This window comes from Leptonotus elevatus, unplaced genomic scaffold (genome assembly GCF_054856555.1).
Source record: "Leptonotus elevatus isolate MCC_2025b unplaced genomic scaffold, RoL_Lele_1.0 HiC_scaffold_274, whole genome shotgun sequence".
Taxonomy (NCBI): Eukaryota; Metazoa; Chordata; class Actinopteri; order Syngnathiformes; family Syngnathidae; genus Leptonotus; species Leptonotus elevatus.
The window spans coordinates 577-18,648 of record NW_028233668.1 but is presented as its reverse complement, the minus strand read 5'-3'; the positions used below and the strand labels follow the sequence as shown (position 1 = coordinate 18,648).

The window sequence follows — 18,072 nt, the reverse complement described above, 5'->3', positions numbered from 1 at the left end:
GGTCACTTTTTGGACATTTGTAGTTTTTTTTTTTTAAACATTTTCATCTACCTTTCGTCCCTTTTTTCTGATAACTTAAACATTTGGACTCTGACATTTTGGAATATTTAATAAATTAATTAATTATTTAATTTATTTAAGAATAATTATTATTATTTATTTAATAATTTAAACTTTTTAAAAAATCTAAATCTTTTATTCATTCAAGGAATATTTTATCCAATTTTTAAAAACTAAATATGTAAAAAAAAAAATCTACATATACATATATACACACATATATATAATTTTTTTTTGGGGGGGGGGGGGTCCACGTGGCTCCACAGTCGCAGGTTGCAGACCCCTAGTTTATGCCAATAAAACTTTAACATCCAATTTCCTGCAAATGAACAATGAATATGAAAGTGGGTTTGATTACCAGAGCCCAGCAGCATGCCGAGCGTCAGGGAACCTCTGCGCTGCTCTGCGTTGTAGAGGACGGGAAAACAGGAGCGCACGCTCAATTTCCGGCAATCGCCAGCAAACACCCCCCGACATAGACTGTCCACAGCAATGTCTGCAAGCTAGCACCACACACACAAAACAAAGAAAAAAAAAAAAAAGACAAATCGTCATTGTGAAGATTTCTTACTGTGTACTAGTGGGTCTGTGAGAAGACACTATGGTTGATACATCAGCTCTGGGCACTTAGAAATGTGAAGAGTGTTAATGGCTTCCCTTTATCCTCACCTCTTTTCCAAGCCTTCGAGACACAAACGAATGGACGGATTCGTCCTCGCCTGTGCTTTTCTTGGCAAATATTTCTGTGGCGATGCTGAACAGCAGGGGACTCGAGAAAGGCGGGACTGTCCGAAGAAGGCCACTGAAAAACAGCAAGACATGAGACATAAGATATTTGATGCTGATATGTTATATTAGCGCAAAACCCTAATATTTCTATTAATCTATTACGATTATTATATAACCATGAAACATTATCAGAAAATTATGAACAGCAACGTGCACCCTGAGGAGGCCACAAGAGGGCGAGTTGTACAGGTTATTAACAGTGGAAAAAATGTAAATTATCTTAGTTTATTTATTTATTTATTTTATATTACACCTATCAAAACTGACATTTGTACAGGGGTGTGAAGACCTTTTATATCCACTGTGTATGTAAATAGACAAGAAAATCAGATACAGTATAGGCATTTGGAAAAAAAATAGGCAGTAGCATTTGCTAAACTTTTAAGAAATATGATTTGACCTCTTTAATGAGATGCATTTGACTGTGTGTCTACATATGTGAACTAGGGCCCGACCGATTAATCGGCCGCCGATTATCGCCCTTCACACATCGGCCAAAACATTTTTCCCTTAAACTGCTATCGAAAAAAAGCTAAGTTTCCGACGCTACCCTGAATGCACCATTTTGTGTGCGTAGCATTAGCAACTAGCAAGTGAGTAGTGTATGTTATTCGGTTGTCCCTAAGCGTCCTTTAAGCTGTTTAATGACACCCTAGTTGGAGTTAACTGTAAAACTAAACACACGACGATAAGACTTACAGCCACTGTATATTTAAATAGAAAACATGCTTTGTTTTTAAAATATCGCTTGCCTAGCGCTAATGCTAAAATCGAAGGGAGGATCCCATTCAAACGCTAACAGGAAGTTAGCATCAACTTTGGGAGTGTTTTTCCTTCAAATAACGAATATTCACACACAAGTGATGTGGGACCACATACCAACAGGTAAGATAACACTTCGCAAAGGCTCAAATTCTTCCCAATGTGTGAATTTTTATTTTATTTTAATAGAATTCAATCGCAACTTTCTTCTGTACTCACTTTAAATGTGTACAACATGGATTCACGGCACCACACTGCCCCCAAGAGGCCAAAAATAATAATAATATATATATTGTATTTCATGCATTAAATATATAAATTTTTATCGGTAATCAGTATTTTTTTCGTAAGCAGTCTTTTACCTCATTCCTGAAGGCATCCTATGAAGTTGTTTATTGACATACACATATCTGTTCTTGGATGCATCGTCACTATATGTGACAGGCAGAATTTCCCCTGAAAGACCCAGGTCCTCCACCTATAGTATAGAAACACACACTCATTTTGAAAAATGGACAATGTCTGTAATGTGTATTTTTCTCCAATGGCACTTATTTTTCATTCACAATCCACCTCTGAGCTCTACTTCATCTGTTAATAGTAGCTACAGCTTTTCAAAGACGGAAACTACAAATTCCAAAGGAATCATCATTGCATTTATAGTCACGTTTGATTCTCTTCAATGCACTTTACTTAGCAAAGGAACAAAAACAAACAACTTATAACAAACTCCATATAGGCTTACCATATTAAGGGTATTTCGTCCCACTGCCCCAGCAGGTCGAATCCCTCTAGGTCCATGTTCAAAAACTCCTCCATCAGACCTCCGGGTAGACCACAGCCAACCTCCAAAACGACTGCTGGACTCGAGTAAAATGACCTTGGGAAGAGAACACACATACACTGTCAATGTTTGAAGAAAGTCTACAAAACAAGTAGGAAAATGATTTGTGAGCTACCTTAGCAACCTGGGGGCTTTTGCCAAGGTAATAAGATGCTGCCAAACCCCCGATGCCTCCTCCGAGGACCGCGACAGTCCTCATTGACTGAACACAAATGAGAAATAATGGCAACATTTTTAAGACAAATGAGTATCTTGTAACACGGTTATCTATGGAAGGGTGCGACGAGCCTGTTGATAAGGATATGAAAGTTGGTTTATCAGACGTCTCAGTCTGTCAGCTGCATGCAGGCATGTGTTAACATACAAAGGAAAACCTGCAGCAAATTTCACTGCTGGATAATGCATTAAACATTAGTTTTTCTATTCATTCGTGCTGAAATTTGACTGGCCTTTCGGGATTTCTTGAAGATTTTTTACAGTTGAGAAATGATACACACGCAACTTGTTCTAATCGTCAGACCAAATTGTTATACAAAAAAGCCTATAAACTACACTAGCAGGTAAATGAATGTTAAAACTAGACTGCGAGACAACAAATTAAAACGATATAAACTATGTTTAGCAGTAGAGAAAATGGATGGATAAAAAGTCACCTGTCAGACGGTTAGCTTGTTCCCTACTGTGAGACCGAGACCCCACACAAACACTTCATAGCGTTAGCTCGACAGAGCACCAAAAAATAAATACATAAATAACTAAAACTTGCTCGGACTGTCATAAGAGTGTTACCTTCTATTTATTTTCGGTCACTTTCAGTCCGTGGTCTGCGCATGTGCGTCTGTGGTTGTCATTTGAGTGCCTTCATTCTTCCTCGTTTTTATTTTATGTAACGTAAAAAAACATAATATATGTTGTCGCCACCCAATGGCAGACTATAATAACTACAATAATGAAATCTAGAAACGTGTTCACGTGGATACATTCTGTGGAGCTATTGTAACTAATAAATCCCATACCTTTGTTGTAATGTAATTTGTGTATATAGAATAAAGCTTATAAAGCTGTTTTTATCTAGATCTCCGTGAGGTCCCTCAGCTCATGAACACTGTCCTATTTTCCAATCGCAGTTCATGGCCACATCATTTTCCAGCTGTGGTGCGCAGTGGAAATGTACATTTGCCTTGCATATTTATTCTATTATTGCTAATAAACCTCCTCCAGATTTACAGGCACAATTGTAGACGTGCAGGCTTCATATTGACAGATGTACGGTCATGGGTCAGGTTAGTAGGAATAAAAGCGGAGAGCTGATGTTTGTTTGACTTTGGTGTGCAAAAGTATACTCTTTATTCTTATTATATATCCAACTTTATTTTGCCCCAAACCCTCCCCACCACCCAGCCCCCACAACCAGTGACATTCCCATGTCACCAGTTACTGTCACTGTTACAATAGCCAATCAGAGTTCACCTGCAGAAAGAAGGCAACCAAACAAAGAAGAGCAGAAAAAAGGGTTACTTTCAGTTTGTTTTTTCTTGTTAAATAGTAATAAATACATTGAGATGCAGTGGTTCTTACTTTATCCTTTTCTCTTAAGCAGAAGGGTTAAAAAGTTTTTTTTTTTAACTTTCTGTTTCTATTCTTTTTATTTCTTTATTGATCTGTGTTGGATCTTTAGCAGCAATCCGGACCAGTTGTCATGGTGATTAGCAGCACAGAGAGGAGGAGCTGTCTGGAGAAGAAACAACAGGAGGAGGAGGAGGAGAGGAAGACGAGAGGATGAGGAGAAGATCCCTGTGAGTGCCAGGAAGGCATCAGTGTCCTGTCACCTTCTCTTCCCTCCACCTGCCTCTCTCCCTCTCTAAACACCCGTCACAACCGGGCCGAGAGTGACAGAGGGAGGATAAAAACAAACAAACAAACAATAACCAAAAAAAGCATAACACACAGGAGAGAAATCCAAGAGTCCTGAATCACATACGTTGACGTCTCTCCTGTTGAAAAGAGGTGCATACGTGTGTGTGTCTGTGTGATCGCTCCTCCAAACGCTGTAAATGAGAACATACTAATGTTGCAATTTGTAAACATGAAAAGTGTGCTCTCCTTCCACTTTCTGCCTCCGAATAGAGTGAAATAGAAAAGCAAGGGCCCTCTATATCCTCTTCATCCTCCTCCTCCTCTCCAGGCTCAAACAACCAATATAACACACAACTCCTCAAACCACAGAAAAAAATAAATCAAATAATATTAAACAACAATAATAATATTATTAAAACAAACTTGTCACAATCATTCCTTTTCAAATGACAATCGCAACAAAAGATAAAAAGTAAAACGGGGTAAAAAGGAGAGTTTTCCCAGCATCCTCCTCCTCTCATGCAGTACAGACTGTCTCCTTCAGCACAAAGTTAATGTCTTTGTCTCTGAACTCTGGCTGTATGTATGTAGTTGTCGTAGTTGTAGTTAAAATTGTATGGCTTTAGGGCATGGTTCAGGTTTTATCAAGAGTTGGCTGGCCCCTCGTCTGAGTCCGGCCTCCCTCTGCCCCCGGCAGCGGGGTTATTGTTGTTGGAGGCAGGGTAGTAGTCCTCAGGGGGCGGGGCTTGCGGCCCAGGGGCGGTGGGGGCCGTCCGAGTCCGGAAGGCAGACAGTCCGATCGGCAGAGCGAGCGGTAGGGAGGCGGAGCCGAACTGAGACGCCTCCATGGAAGACACCGCCCCCAGGTGGTGCAGCCCTAGGGACACGCCCACATCCATGCTGTCACTCATCTGGGGCGAGGATCCCTGCTGGCCTCCCCCGCCGCCGATGCCCGTCTGTCCGCCCTGTCGCAGGCCACGCCCGCCGTTCCCGTGGTGGGAGTAGGTCGGGTGGGGGTGATGGGGCTGGTCCAGGAAGTGGCGCTGGTGTTGTTGGGAGGCAGCCGGCTTGTGGAGCAGCAACTGGGTGTATGCTGGGTCCTGACCCCCACCTCCACCATCACTGCCTGGCCACATCCTCATCTGCTGCTGGGATGGAGCCTGACAGATGCAAAAACAATGGTGAGACACAAACTCGGCCAAAAGATTGAACATCCAGCTAATTGGTTTTAATGCAGGGGCTCGCAAAGTTCATCATTCCAGATGTCCTCACTTAGATGCAGCAGTACTACAATCACCTTTCACAAAACATGACACAATATACCTCGGTGGTTCCCAACCTTTTTTTGGCTTGTGTACCCCCCCAAACCTTTTTGTCGTACCATCAGTACCCAACACATCTGATGATTATTAAATGAAAATCATTTTATTTGGATTCGTTACTTTGGCATTCTTTTTGCCTCCAACATAAAAATAAAAATGTTGCTTTTGAAAATGAATAAGTACAGTAATAGCTGTCTATATCGAATCAAACTGAACTTTTGTGAATCAAATTTGAATCGATTGAGGAAATTAGAATTGATACCCAACCTTAAAAATAAATAAATAAAGAATAAACCTGCCTTAACTCTTATAACAGTAACCACCAAAAAATTGAGCTACTTCGAATTCCCTTTTTACACTTTAAATAAAGCACTTAAGAATAATGTATCACAGCTCTGAAATCGTATTTGGGTAAATAAAAACAGCATTCCCCCCCCCCCCCTTTTCATTCATCCATTATCTGAGCCACTTTTTAAAAACACAATATAGAATATTTGGTGTACAACAAACGTGTCGTGTACCTTGTTAAGTTTAAATGAATAAATAAATGTTAACATTCTTCTTCTGTTTTAACTCTTATGTCCCGTCACTGGTGAGCTATTTTTAGACCAGACCCGTTTGCTACTCATGTTGTCTTTGGGGACCAAATGAGTAGTGTTTTTTCTTTTTTACAACAGCGCAAAAAAGCCTTTCCTTTTTGGAGGAGGAAGGTCCCTCTCCAAGTTCCTTCCTGTTCTCGCTTACCAAGAAGGAGTGGGAAAAATTAATTGGAGGCAATTCATGTAAAAGAGGTGGCTGTTTAATTAGCAACCCTGCAAGCATGAGACTTGAGCTGAGGTACGCCTAAGGGTACACGTACCCCTGGTTGGGAAACACAGTGTATACCTTATGAACTAACGCTAGATTCATTGGTTGTTGGCCCACTACAATATACTAAAAAGTTATGAAATAACACAGGTGGTTCAACTTGAGTGTGTGCGTGCGTGGTGTTCAATAGATTTATTAGAAAACCTTGAGCTTACTTTCAGAACTTTCTATAGATGATGCATTTTCTATGGCCATTGAGTGGCAAATGGCATTTCTCAATGTGCACCACACACACAAATTCAAACAAATGCATTCAATGCTGCAAAAAATAAGCGTCCATGAACGTCTTCCAAGAATACATTTTGTATTTGTTCAATTAGGTATTATAATAGCTTGCATCCTTGTCAAATAGAAGAGCAAATACTTCAAATTGGGAGCAAGCAATTATGAGAAACCACACCAACACTAAAATCTTGTTAAGAGATGTTTCAGGGCTACTGACTTATATGGTCTAATTGTATTTCATGCTACTTACCCTTATTTTTATTTTTTTAAATACAACCTCCTCTTCCACATATAAAACAAACAGTAAAAAGTAAACGATGGGCTCAACCTATTTTTTTTAAGCAAAGAAGCAAACTCCACTATATTCAACAAATGTGCATATTTTGATTAGGGCTGTATACAAGCTTCTTTTTTTTCTTTTTTATGATCCAACATCTGACAAGATACATGTGAAGCCTCTATGATGCTGTTGTGTGCATACCTGAGGGCTGGTCATCTCATAGTCTGAATGTGTCACAGCAGAGTTGTAATATCGGTTACTGTAGCGATAGTTGCGGTTGTCATTGGAGGAACCACTGGAGCCGCCTGGAAATAGAAGAGCAGTTTTAACGGGAAGCAAAATGTATTCGGCTTTTCATGACTACTGTTGGACAGCCCTGTGAGGATATAGGGGTTAGCACGTCTGCTTCACAGTCAAGTGAGATTCTGGGTTTGAATCCCAGCTCAGACTTTTTTGCGGCGTTTGTATGTTCTCTCCATGCTTGCGGGGGGTTTCTGCAGGCACTCTGGCTTCCTCCCACATTCCAAAAACATTCAGATTATGTGAAGTGAAAACTAATTGTCCTTAAGTGTGAATCGATGTCTACATGTTTATCTACTTCCTGTGCAGGTTGGTTGCATCATATTGCAATTAGTTAAGAGAATCACTTTTCAAATCTCCTCAGGCAAAATGAGCAGACATGTTGAACATTTGTGAAGCGTGTGGAACAAGATGTGTATGTTTACCAGAGCTAGAAACAGAGCTAGTCGTGGAGGTTGAATGGGAGTGGTCCATGGCGGGGGAGGTGGATGTCGATGAACTAGTGTTCGTTCCTTCATCTGTGGTCTTCTTGAAGAAGTTGTGCTGCAGGGCATAGAATGGCGTGATGCGGCTTTTGGGGTCATAGTCCAGCATGCGCAGGATCAGGTCTGGAGGAAGACACAATGAAAGCATAATGATGACAGCTGCAAATACGCCATTTTAATCGAAAAAAATCTAAAGAAAACAGAAGTGGGGTAAATAAGGTTAAAAGTGCTCAAAGCTTCTAATTGAAATCAAATTTTATTGTCATTGCACATCACAAGTACCGAGCAACGGAATTCATTTAATAGTTTCAACCCGTCGAAGGGACGCTTAAAATAAAAACAATGGCCAACAAATGCCCCCCCCCCCTTTATTCTCCTTTTACTTTAGAACCATCCCGCATCTTTAATAATGATGAAGTAATAAAAGGTTTGAAAATGTACGTAATTATTTTAAGACATCGGTACTCATAGAGTACCACTATTAGTAGTATTCGAGTATAAGGAGGGGGGGCTCTATATCCATTATTTTAGTGTGTATACTTGTTGGTCGGTTATACATATATCTAGTTAGTTTGCAGAATGTCCACAACATCTTGCAAAGGTTATCTCATAATTGTGGTGAATGTTTTTTTCTATTCCGGCCCGTGACAGTGTTTTCCAACATTTATCAATCCAAGACACCCGATTTACATTAGAATTCTCATGACACACCACCAAACAACAACATCACCACAAAAACTATGGTTACGTAAATAACGATCTTGTCTTAATTTACTCACTAGTGTGATATCTGGGTATGTTTATTTGAACATACAACTGATACACTCACAGCAAGCCATAATGTTATTCTGTCAACAGGTTTACATTATACCTTCTTCCATCTAATAAAAGATAATTAATTATACAATAGTGATATACACAAATGGACAAACATAAATTTGGAATTAATAAACAATAATTGTCAGACAGTTACCGGTAAATTAAATTTGATAATTTCCCACAGCAATTCTAAACTCTCACACACACTGGTTGGCAATCACTAAGATAGAGGACAAATGATGACAAACAGCTGTTAAAACAGCACCCTCTGGTGTCACTGGAGGGAATTGTAGGACACACTGTTTTTCAATAGCACACAAGTTAAAGAATTGTAACAGACACGAGGAATCAAGTTCCTTTATAGATGTACATCACAGTGCAGTATCTCCCTGCTCGCATGATTGTCAAATTATTTCCAATAAAAATAAATAGGAAGCTTTTAAACTTGAAGTTGAATTAGTTGAAACGACAGTATCTGATTGCGTCTATTTATTGCACATAGATTTGTGCCAATTTATAGTAATTGAAACCATATGGTATTAGTCTCTCTATTTCATTCTAAATTTATCTTCTTGGCAGTGACTTTGGCTCCAGGAAATAATTACACCACAGATATCTCTGGACTAGTGTCTCACTGGTTCAAGTTTTGTAGAATCAAAATTCAGTCCGTCCACATTTGACATCACCAAAACTTTTGCTGTCATTGCAAAAGTATTTCAACTTGAAAACCGTTGACAAAGGAACAAACTTTTCTACTGGTTTCATTTATATTGATGTGATGTGAATACATCTGAAGAAAAATATGTTAAGCGGCAGTCTTTCATTAAGTGTTTTTTAAAACTACTAAACGTAATCAAACTTATATAATATAATTTGAAAAGAAGTACCTTTAAATTTCAAGTAGTCACAGGGGGCATGTCCAGGTTCGCCTGCTCTCCGTCCCCCTGGACCCCCAGTTTCTACACCCAAAATTTCATGAAGACGCCGAGTGGCTGGGGGCTTGTACTCCTGAAAAAATACACACACACAAATAATAAGACATGATGCAAGCGACGAAGTTTGTAAATACATTTGTATTATTTATCCAACAAGTCTTCATCTTCACTAGCGTTGCAGGCGTGCTAAAGCCTATCCCAGCTGTCATTGGGCGAGAGGCGGGGTACACCCTGAATTGGTCGGCAGCCATCTGCCATAGTAAAATGCTGACTGAATTACAGAAATTGTGAAGTAGTCAATGAGTTTCCAATGTACCAATTAAAGAGAATGCAGGTCGAGGGCAGCTCTGAAATGACTTGAGCGCTCAGACCTTGCCGCATCTACATTAGGTTATTTTATTCAGACTATGGAATGAGTACTGTAGGTCTGAACCATTTTGAAAAATAAACTAATTGTGACTATTTTTTCAAGGGCCTCTTCCCATGTTTTTTTTTGGGGGGGGGGGGGGGGGATAAACAAGCAATAAAGCAATCTATATAACAATAAACATCATATTTATCATAAACGGTTGAGAACCACTATGAATGGAATATACATATTTTTGTTTTATAGGTTAGGCATATGGCAAAGACAAATAAACCACAAATTAATATGAAAGACAGTTAATTTACACTTCTACTTCAGTTGGAGTTAACATTTTGACTTGCAGTCTTTTAAAGGTGTATTCAAGGATCTTTTGTTGCTGTGTCTTCCGGGTAGATCATTCTGGATGGATTGGTTCTCAATCATGTCAATCAATCTGACATAACGACATCATGCGTGCTCGTTCCTAGCCGAGTTGAAAGGTGAAAAGTGCGAATGGATCTGAAATGTGATACCTTCTTGATGTCCTTGTTCTTCTTCACTGTCCACAGCCCATCTGATAGCTTGTCAAAATACTTCCTGGCTTTAGGAGCTGCATCTAACATGTGGCTGGGAGGGACCCCCAGCACTTCAACAATTTTGTTCATCTGGTCAACCTAAACAAAGACAGATACAATTTTACTATGGCAAGTATTTGACATCTCTTGAATTTACATCTGAGAAACATCTTGAGGATGGCGATGATTACACAACAGTTCAAGAGGTGTTATAAAAAATGTTGCAGTAATTATGCGCAACATAAAAATTACCTCATTGGAGCCACTGAAGAGAGGTTCTCCTGTGTGCATCTCCACCAAGATGCATCCTAGAGACCACATGTCAATTGCCAGGTCATATGGCATTCCCAACAGAACCTCAGGGGAGCGGTAAAACCTGCTCTGGATATATTGATAGATCTGACAGAGGATGAGAAAAGAGTGAAATTAGTTGAATATGTATTTCAATAAAAGTGCGGATAGAAGGCCTTTTGACTGTATGCTCAAAAACTGTTGACAGTTTTTTACAGGTATGTTTATATCACTTGCTGCATGTGATTGCTGCTCACCCTCTGCCCGAGCTGGCAGGACGATCCAAAGTCGACTATCTTGATGGCAGATCTCTTGGGATTGCACAGCAGGATGTTTTCTGGTTTCAGGTCGCAGTGGATAATTGACAGTTCTGGAGTGGCCAGGAATAATAATGCTGTGCACAAAGAATTGATCATTAATTTGTAGCACTTTCTACATATGCCAACACTGGTCAACCAGTACCTATAGATGCAATGTTATAAAAATTTAATATACAGTCATTTCTGGACTATAAGACGCTACTTTTTTCACTTGCATCAACCCTGCAGCTAATAAAAAGGTGCGGTTTATCCATCAGATTACGAGAGGGCGATCACAAGCATTTTTATCCAGGTGTGGCTTGATAGACCCAATTGTGTCTGCTGTTTAAGGGCTGAAGTTAAAGATGTCTGGACTTCATGGATAATTTCCCATTTTAGCATATGTCAATGAGTGGACAGACTGGTCTTGGTTTTGTCCATGGGGCCACCTTTGTTATTGTTTAACATTCACACTTAGGATATGATAGTGAATATTTCCCGCTATGACTACACCGATGAGGTAGTCCCATCCCGGGATTACACCGCATGTGCATGCGTTGCGTCGATTCGTTTCCATTCTATCAGCTTGTTCAAATTCTACCGGCTGCGTATGCGGATCAACTGCGGACCAGCTGCATCGTGCCGCAGCCCGCCGCACGGATAGACCTATTTTCTATTTTTGCCGGACGACGCATCCGTTGGCATCCGTTAAATGGCAAACTAGCACAGAACACATTGAGCAGGACAGGAAGACCGACGCAGTTTCAAAATAAACAATTTCGGTTACTTTTTAGAATAAAATAATCGCCAGATCCTATTTCGCAATCATGTCAGCAAAACGACATAATGCTTAATTTACTGAAGCTAACATGGACAAGCAGAGATTTATAAAGGAGGTGGATTATATATGACACGGCACAACCTTTTTGTTTTGACAACCTAAAAATGGATGCTGCAAGGAACGTCATAGTAGCAGCTGTGGGAGTGGACGGTGAGTTCAATCAAAGGAAGTCTCTTTCTGCTTCTCTGTTGAGCACTGTTGAGTTGTCGTTTTTAATGCCACATTATCGCGTACGATGACGCTAGACACGGCGGAAAGTTGTCGGCGACCGCAGCTGTGCGCAGCCGGTGAGTTCTGTCCATAAAATTGAGTGTCCGGAGCATGCAGTCAAGACACAGCAAAGCATAGAAGCAACGCACACGCATGCGGTAATACCGTCAAGAGTCTTCAAAATTCTCAAATAACACCAGAAAAAGTTGCTACATTTGTTGCTTGTCATTTTCGAAAATGAGTCGCTACAGGGCTCTAAATACCTGCTAAATATCTAGAGATAGTCACACGACTTGGTAAGGGTATGCACATACAATAGAACATATTCTCGCTAAATTTGATTTTGTATTACACACCAAAATGTTATTACAGTTTATGTGTAAAGCATAAAACATTTCCTCTCTAGTCATAGGATAAACGAGGAAATGATTACAGTTGGAGGTATGGGGAAGTTTTATGTACACTTTTATATTTATTTAATATTATATATTATATTAATGAGTTTATATTAACTTCAGTACTTTAGAGCTATGGTTCCCCAACCATTTTTGTCTTGTGTACCCCCAAACTTTGACATCGTTCCATGAGTATCCAGTCCACTTACTCATACGGGTTGATGATTCTCCAAATGTAGACTGTAACACAACTATTATATGAACATCGTTTAATTTCGTCTCCTTAATTTGAATTCTTAGGTAATTCAAATTAAACATAAAAATAAATGTGTTGTCTTAAAATACGACATCAAAATAAATAAACATGACTATGATGGCACCAATTTCTGTTAAAATTTTTGGGGTGTTAGAATTTGGTGGAAGATGTGGATTAATGTGCATATCCCAAAAATTGTATACGTTTGGTGGTATTGTGAGACAAGACATTTTCATCTCTCAGTGAATAAAGCCAAATGCAGAATAAAGGTACTGTATGTATGAAAGTGAAAGCTCTTTTCAAAATTTACAGAAGTCTGCACTCAACTTAGTGCCATTCTACTTTAATCTATTTACACCACCAGCATCAATATCTCGTCCTGCTTTGGCAAGACAGCAAAAAAGTTTTTTCTGTCTGGAAGTCTCCCGGGGAGAGAGCCAGATTCAGACTGCAGGACAGAACTTCATTAGCGTAAACGAGGATAACTCCAGTGCAAAAATGGTTATAGCACAGCTTACTGTGAGAAATAAAAGAAATCATGGAAAGGTTAGGTTTGTCAAAAAGCAGTCCCTGGTCAGACATGATCATTGAAATTACAGTATGTTGGGACTCATCATCATCGCATTAATACCTTGTCACTTAAAAACAGCCCAAGTTAAGGTAAATGCGTGTGGTAATTGTGAAGATCTGTAAGAAAGATATATGCTTCATTTAATTACCAATTATAACAAACTTGCTCTCCTAAGATTATACCCACGTGGAACTCACGACCGTGTCCCTTGCCTGACATTTTGGTTGACTATATTTTTAGGCTGACCCAACAACGGGCCAAAAGCCAGTTGGCTGATAGAGACACTGGTGCACTCATTGCCCTGGTGTGTGTGCGCGCGCGTGCGTGTGTGTTCCACAGTATAACCTACCTGTACAGAGCTGCTGTGCAAATTTCCGGGTGAGGTTAAGGGAGACCCCTCTAAAGTTAGTGTTCCTCAGCAGATCATACAGATTGTAGCTCAACAACTCAAACACCAAACAAAGATGGTTCCTAAACATAAAGTGACGCTTCAGGTGGACTACACACAGAAACAGACACACGCACACAAACACAAAAGGGAGACTCGTCATTGAAGTGACATGAGAATAAGGTCAAGCAGATGCAGAATAATATTTTCCTGAAATCTGTGCTGTATATCCTTCAAGTTTTAGGTGACACAAAGTAGCCTGACAAAACAGTTTTATTTCCCCACATAATAATTACCTTTCATATTTATTTGCTATCATCAGGTGTAGTACTAATCTGAACTTTTGCATTTTGGATGCTGGTGAGCATGTAAAGAGGACCAAAAGTGCCAAGACAAATAAATAAATAAATAAAGGGATAATAAAAACAGTTATAAAAAAAACTATTCAAAAATTAAATCCCAAAAACTAATATGTAAAAAATATATAAAAACTAAATACAATTTAATATCTGTCAAGAAATAAAAACGCCCTGCTCTCATATTTATTTATTTCATGCTTGCAGACAATGCAAGGAAAGGAAAACGCAAGGAAATGTTATTCAAATGAGGGGGTGGTCCTTAATACATCTTGGGTTGAATATCTATACAAACATTCTTTAGATGGTGGAGTGTTCTCTCACTCACACTAAGCAGGTCACCCACTTTTATTTATTTATTTATTGGCAGTTTTGGTCCTCCATAACATGCACAAAATGGTACCAATACATGTGTAAAAGCAGACAACCCATAGCCTACACATTATATTGCTAATCTATTTTCCAACTCACCTATGTAATATTTCATCTCAGTATCATGCTTGTTCATGAGCTCCAGCAGGCGAAGTTCAATCTGTGCCTGGTTTAGAAATGCCTTTTTGTTCTTGATGATCTTGATGGCGACCCATTCCTGCTCATGGTGGTCGTAGGCCTTCACCACCTGCGCACACGTTGTAAACATGAGATGGGGATGGAATCAGCTCAATATCCTACACAATCAGGAAGTGACTGACTATAATACACTTTTGTGAATGAGCGTGCAGACTTTTTTCTGTCATGTGGTGAATCACTTAGTCTGGTCTATGCTTTTGCAAAGCCATAGGGATCTCCAAACACGACTCTAAATTGTAGGTCTGAATGTTTAACTCTTAGCGACAGCCCAGTCGTTGACTGGTGATCAGTCCAGGATGTAGTTTGTCTCTCGTGCTAAGTCGGCAAGGATAGGTTCTATCTTATCCGAGACCCTAAATAGAGTAAGCGGTATAGAAAATGGATGTATTGGTGGATACAGTAGATGATAAGAATGTTTCCAGAGATCTAACTTCTCTGTTGCCACCACAACATTACAAGCTACGAATTTTCAGTTTTCACATAGATGCTGTGTGAGCCCTTACCTGTCCGAAGGAGCCCTTCCCAATCAACGAGTCTATCTCATAGCGGTCCAGCCACTTTTCTCCATTTTTGACGATGTAATCATAATTGTCGTCATCATAGCCGTCGTTGTATACTTTTCTTTCCTTCTTAGTACTGCTATCTTCAGGCGGGACCTGCTGCGCCCGCCGCTTCTTCTTTGTATAATACACCTGAGGATAAAGAAAGCTCAGTATCTCAAAACAAGTTAAATGAAACTCATCTTCTCCTTCTGCGTTATATTAATAAGAACTGTATGTGTGCCAACTAGTGGTGAATGGTGATATATAGATTTGTGCTCATATTGCAAGTTTAACATAGCCTAGGGGTATGCATCATTGACTGTATGCAAATATGTATGCTTGTATGTACTGCAAGTATTTGCTTCTCTCCCAAGTCGACAATAAATACAAAATAGATACAAGCAAATCCATAAGAGGTGTTGAATATGTACAGGTTTCTGATTCTGGTATCATACCTCATTGATGTGCTTGTATGTTTTGATGAGGTCTACAGAAAGTTTCCGCAATGGGGCACTGGCAGGGTCTCTGAAACTAGGGGGGATCCTCCGCTGGAGTATGGTCATATCAGACAGCACCTACCAAGGAACAGCAACACATTATCAGCAGAGTTCTATTCAAGTGAAGAAAATACAAAACATAAAATACAGTAAGTGTCTTCACAACAATGTTCATTTAGTTTAGTCAATGTAGGTTCACCTTTCCACCTCTCCATTCAACTCAAAAGTAGGACATCGTGAGGAGCCATCATTACATAATTTTGAGCGAGTGAAGAGAGTTAAATGTTCAATCAATACTGGTACAAGGATACGCAGGAAGGAGGCAGTCATCATCAGCCAGTGAGCGTTACGTGAAGCTAATGGGTGGCATTTATATGGGGTCTATGCAAGCAGTCTACATTTTAGGTAGAAGGTAAACAGGTCATTTATATCCTGATAATGATATATCCCGATATACCAGTAGTATTTTTCCTTAAAATTACATCAAATTTTAGTTAATGGTAATTTTCTGGGATCTTTTGTCTATGTATAGTGGAACCTCGATTCAACAGACTCAGAAACAACGGACCCTGGATTCAAAAGACAGAATATTGCGTCCAGTCGACTCAAAACGCTCACGAGCCACATTACTGACCCATCTGACAGGTTGCTGTAGCAACGACGTCGAATGGAGGCGGCGCCCAGAACGTGTAGTGTTTGACGTCATTGTGACTCTGTTTACCGCTCCGTACTTTCCGTTCATCGCAAGCGTGTTAAGCGGTTTTCTTTTATTTTTAAAATATATTTTTTAACATCCATATGTCTATGGCTACGGCCAGGCACTTCCATTCGCTATTTCCGGTTGCGCATGTGAAGAACTGATGAGGTAGCAAGACGGCTTCAGCGCAAGTAGTGTAACCTGTCACTGTATTCCCGGTTGAGCATGAGAGGAGCCAACGGGGCAATGGAGCCGGCCCGTCAAGATGTTTGACTGCCCAGCATGCGATGAACCAGCCAGGCAGCGAGCCAATTATGTATCGACAGCGCGGGCGCTTTGGGTTTTTGCATGCATATAGTGACGTCACAGTCAAATCAGCTCTGATTGTTTCGAGCTGATCAGACTGGGACGAATCCTGTCCAAATCGGATATGAAACTACCTCCTGTATGTGGTTTCAATCCGTCCCATAAAAATCGTTTCATGTGCTTTGTTACTGTTCAGACTACAAAAGAGCCATCCACTTTCAATCTGGATGGGCTAAAAATCTGATTTGGTCTGGCAGTCTGAACAAGGCCTTACATAGTGAGCTTCATCTTGTGTAAACAAAGTTATAGCATGCCTTTCTACATCCAAGCAACTTTTATAGTGGGTGTTTTCAAATGTTGGACTTTCCATGTTTGACCATGTTGACTTGCTAATATTCATTTACAAAATAGGTCTGACATTACTTTACTGTTTTAATGAATTTGAATATAAGGAGGCTTAGCCTGGAGTCTCAGGCTCTGTTTCATTTCCCCCTTTTGCTAAGCAATGCAGTTAATATTGGTAGGATTTATAGTAAGTGGCATCCTTTAATATTTTCTCCCGTCAGATAATAATAATAATAATAATGGATTCGATTTATATAGCGCTTTTTTGGACACTTAAAGATGCTTCACAATGGAAACATTATTTGTGCGCTCACACATTCACACTGTGGTGGCAGTCAGCTACTTAAGTAGCCACAGCTGCCCTGGGGCAGGCTGACAGAAGCGTGGATGCCAGTGTGCGCCTCTGACCCTTCCGACCACCACCAAACATTCGCACCTTTCAGACACCAGTGTGAGTGGCACAGGAGGCAATGCGTGCCATGCCCAAGGACACAATTACAAGTGACTTGGGGAGAGCGGGGATCGAACGGCCAACCTTTCGGTTACTGGACGACCGGGGCTTCCTCCTGAGCCCCGGCCGCCACAAGATGATAGCAGGCGCAGCCTGCTGTAATAAGCCTTTTCACACTGCGCTCGCTCAGTGTGAAAGGGTTGCGTGGCAGGGTGGAAAGACAACCGCACCCTGGTTGAGAGCATGTCCATATTTGTGCTGGTGAAGCAGCCAATCAAAGATGTCATAAATGTTTTGGAAGTTCTCCCAGGAAGCACAGTAACCACTAGGATCCCAGCTAGGGCTGCACGATATTGGGAAAACATGTGATACGCGATATGGGTGTTGAATATCGCAATAGCGATATTATTGCGATTTTAACATGTCTCTAAAGAAATTATATTTTCATTATCTAAATAAATAAGCTTTAAGTGTGGAATATGAGCACACTATGTACAGTAATCTGATCTAAACATTGCAATTGAGGCTAAATTTATGAAGTGCAAACACTTGTTTGTTACCATAAACATGCGAGGACCCCAAAAAAATAAA

At 40.1% G+C, this 18,072-nt stretch overlaps 2 protein-coding genes across 2 annotated transcripts; both read right to left on the bottom strand.

The window, feature by feature from the left end:
- Positions 1–418: 418 nt before the first annotated feature.
- Positions 419–3,277, bottom strand: LOC147154746 (protoporphyrinogen oxidase-like; the record flags this gene model as incomplete). Its single annotated transcript, XM_086066736.1, has 6 exons — positions 3,109–3,277; positions 2,571–2,657; positions 2,357–2,491; positions 1,974–2,089; positions 730–862; positions 419–563 (listed from the first exon to the last, which is right to left on the bottom strand). Coding segments are annotated over exons 2-6 (613 nt in total), but the record flags the coding sequence as incomplete, so codon positions are not given.
- A 692-nt stretch (positions 3,278–3,969) lies between these two features.
- On the bottom strand, positions 3,970–15,756 carry LOC147154745 (dual specificity tyrosine-phosphorylation-regulated kinase 1B-like). Its single transcript, XM_086066737.1, has 11 exons — positions 15,641–15,756; positions 15,147–15,335; positions 14,545–14,692; positions 13,679–13,828; positions 11,015–11,151; positions 10,719–10,865; positions 10,425–10,565; positions 9,498–9,618; positions 7,732–7,914; positions 7,208–7,311; positions 3,970–5,472 (listed from the first exon to the last, which is right to left on the bottom strand). The coding sequence occupies exons 1-11, from the start codon at positions 15,746–15,748 to the stop codon at positions 4,957–4,959; spliced, it is 1,944 nt and encodes a 647-aa protein (XP_085922863.1). The 5' UTR covers positions 15,749–15,756; the 3' UTR covers positions 3,970–4,956.
- Between the last annotated feature and the right edge of the window lie 2,316 nt (positions 15,757–18,072).

Coding starts and splice junctions, on each gene's coding strand:
- LOC147154745 (XM_086066737.1), bottom strand. CDS start 15,748: ATGACCATACTCCAGCGGAGGATCCCCCCTAGTTTCAGAGACCCTGCC. Junction 15,336..15,640: donor CATACAAGCACATCAATGAG/GTATGATACCAG, acceptor CTTTATCCTCAG/GTGTATTATACAAAGAAGAA. Junction 7,915..9,497: donor TGACTACTTGAAATTTAAAG/GTACTTCTTTTC, acceptor GTCTTCCTCCAG/ACCTGATCCTGCGCATGCTG.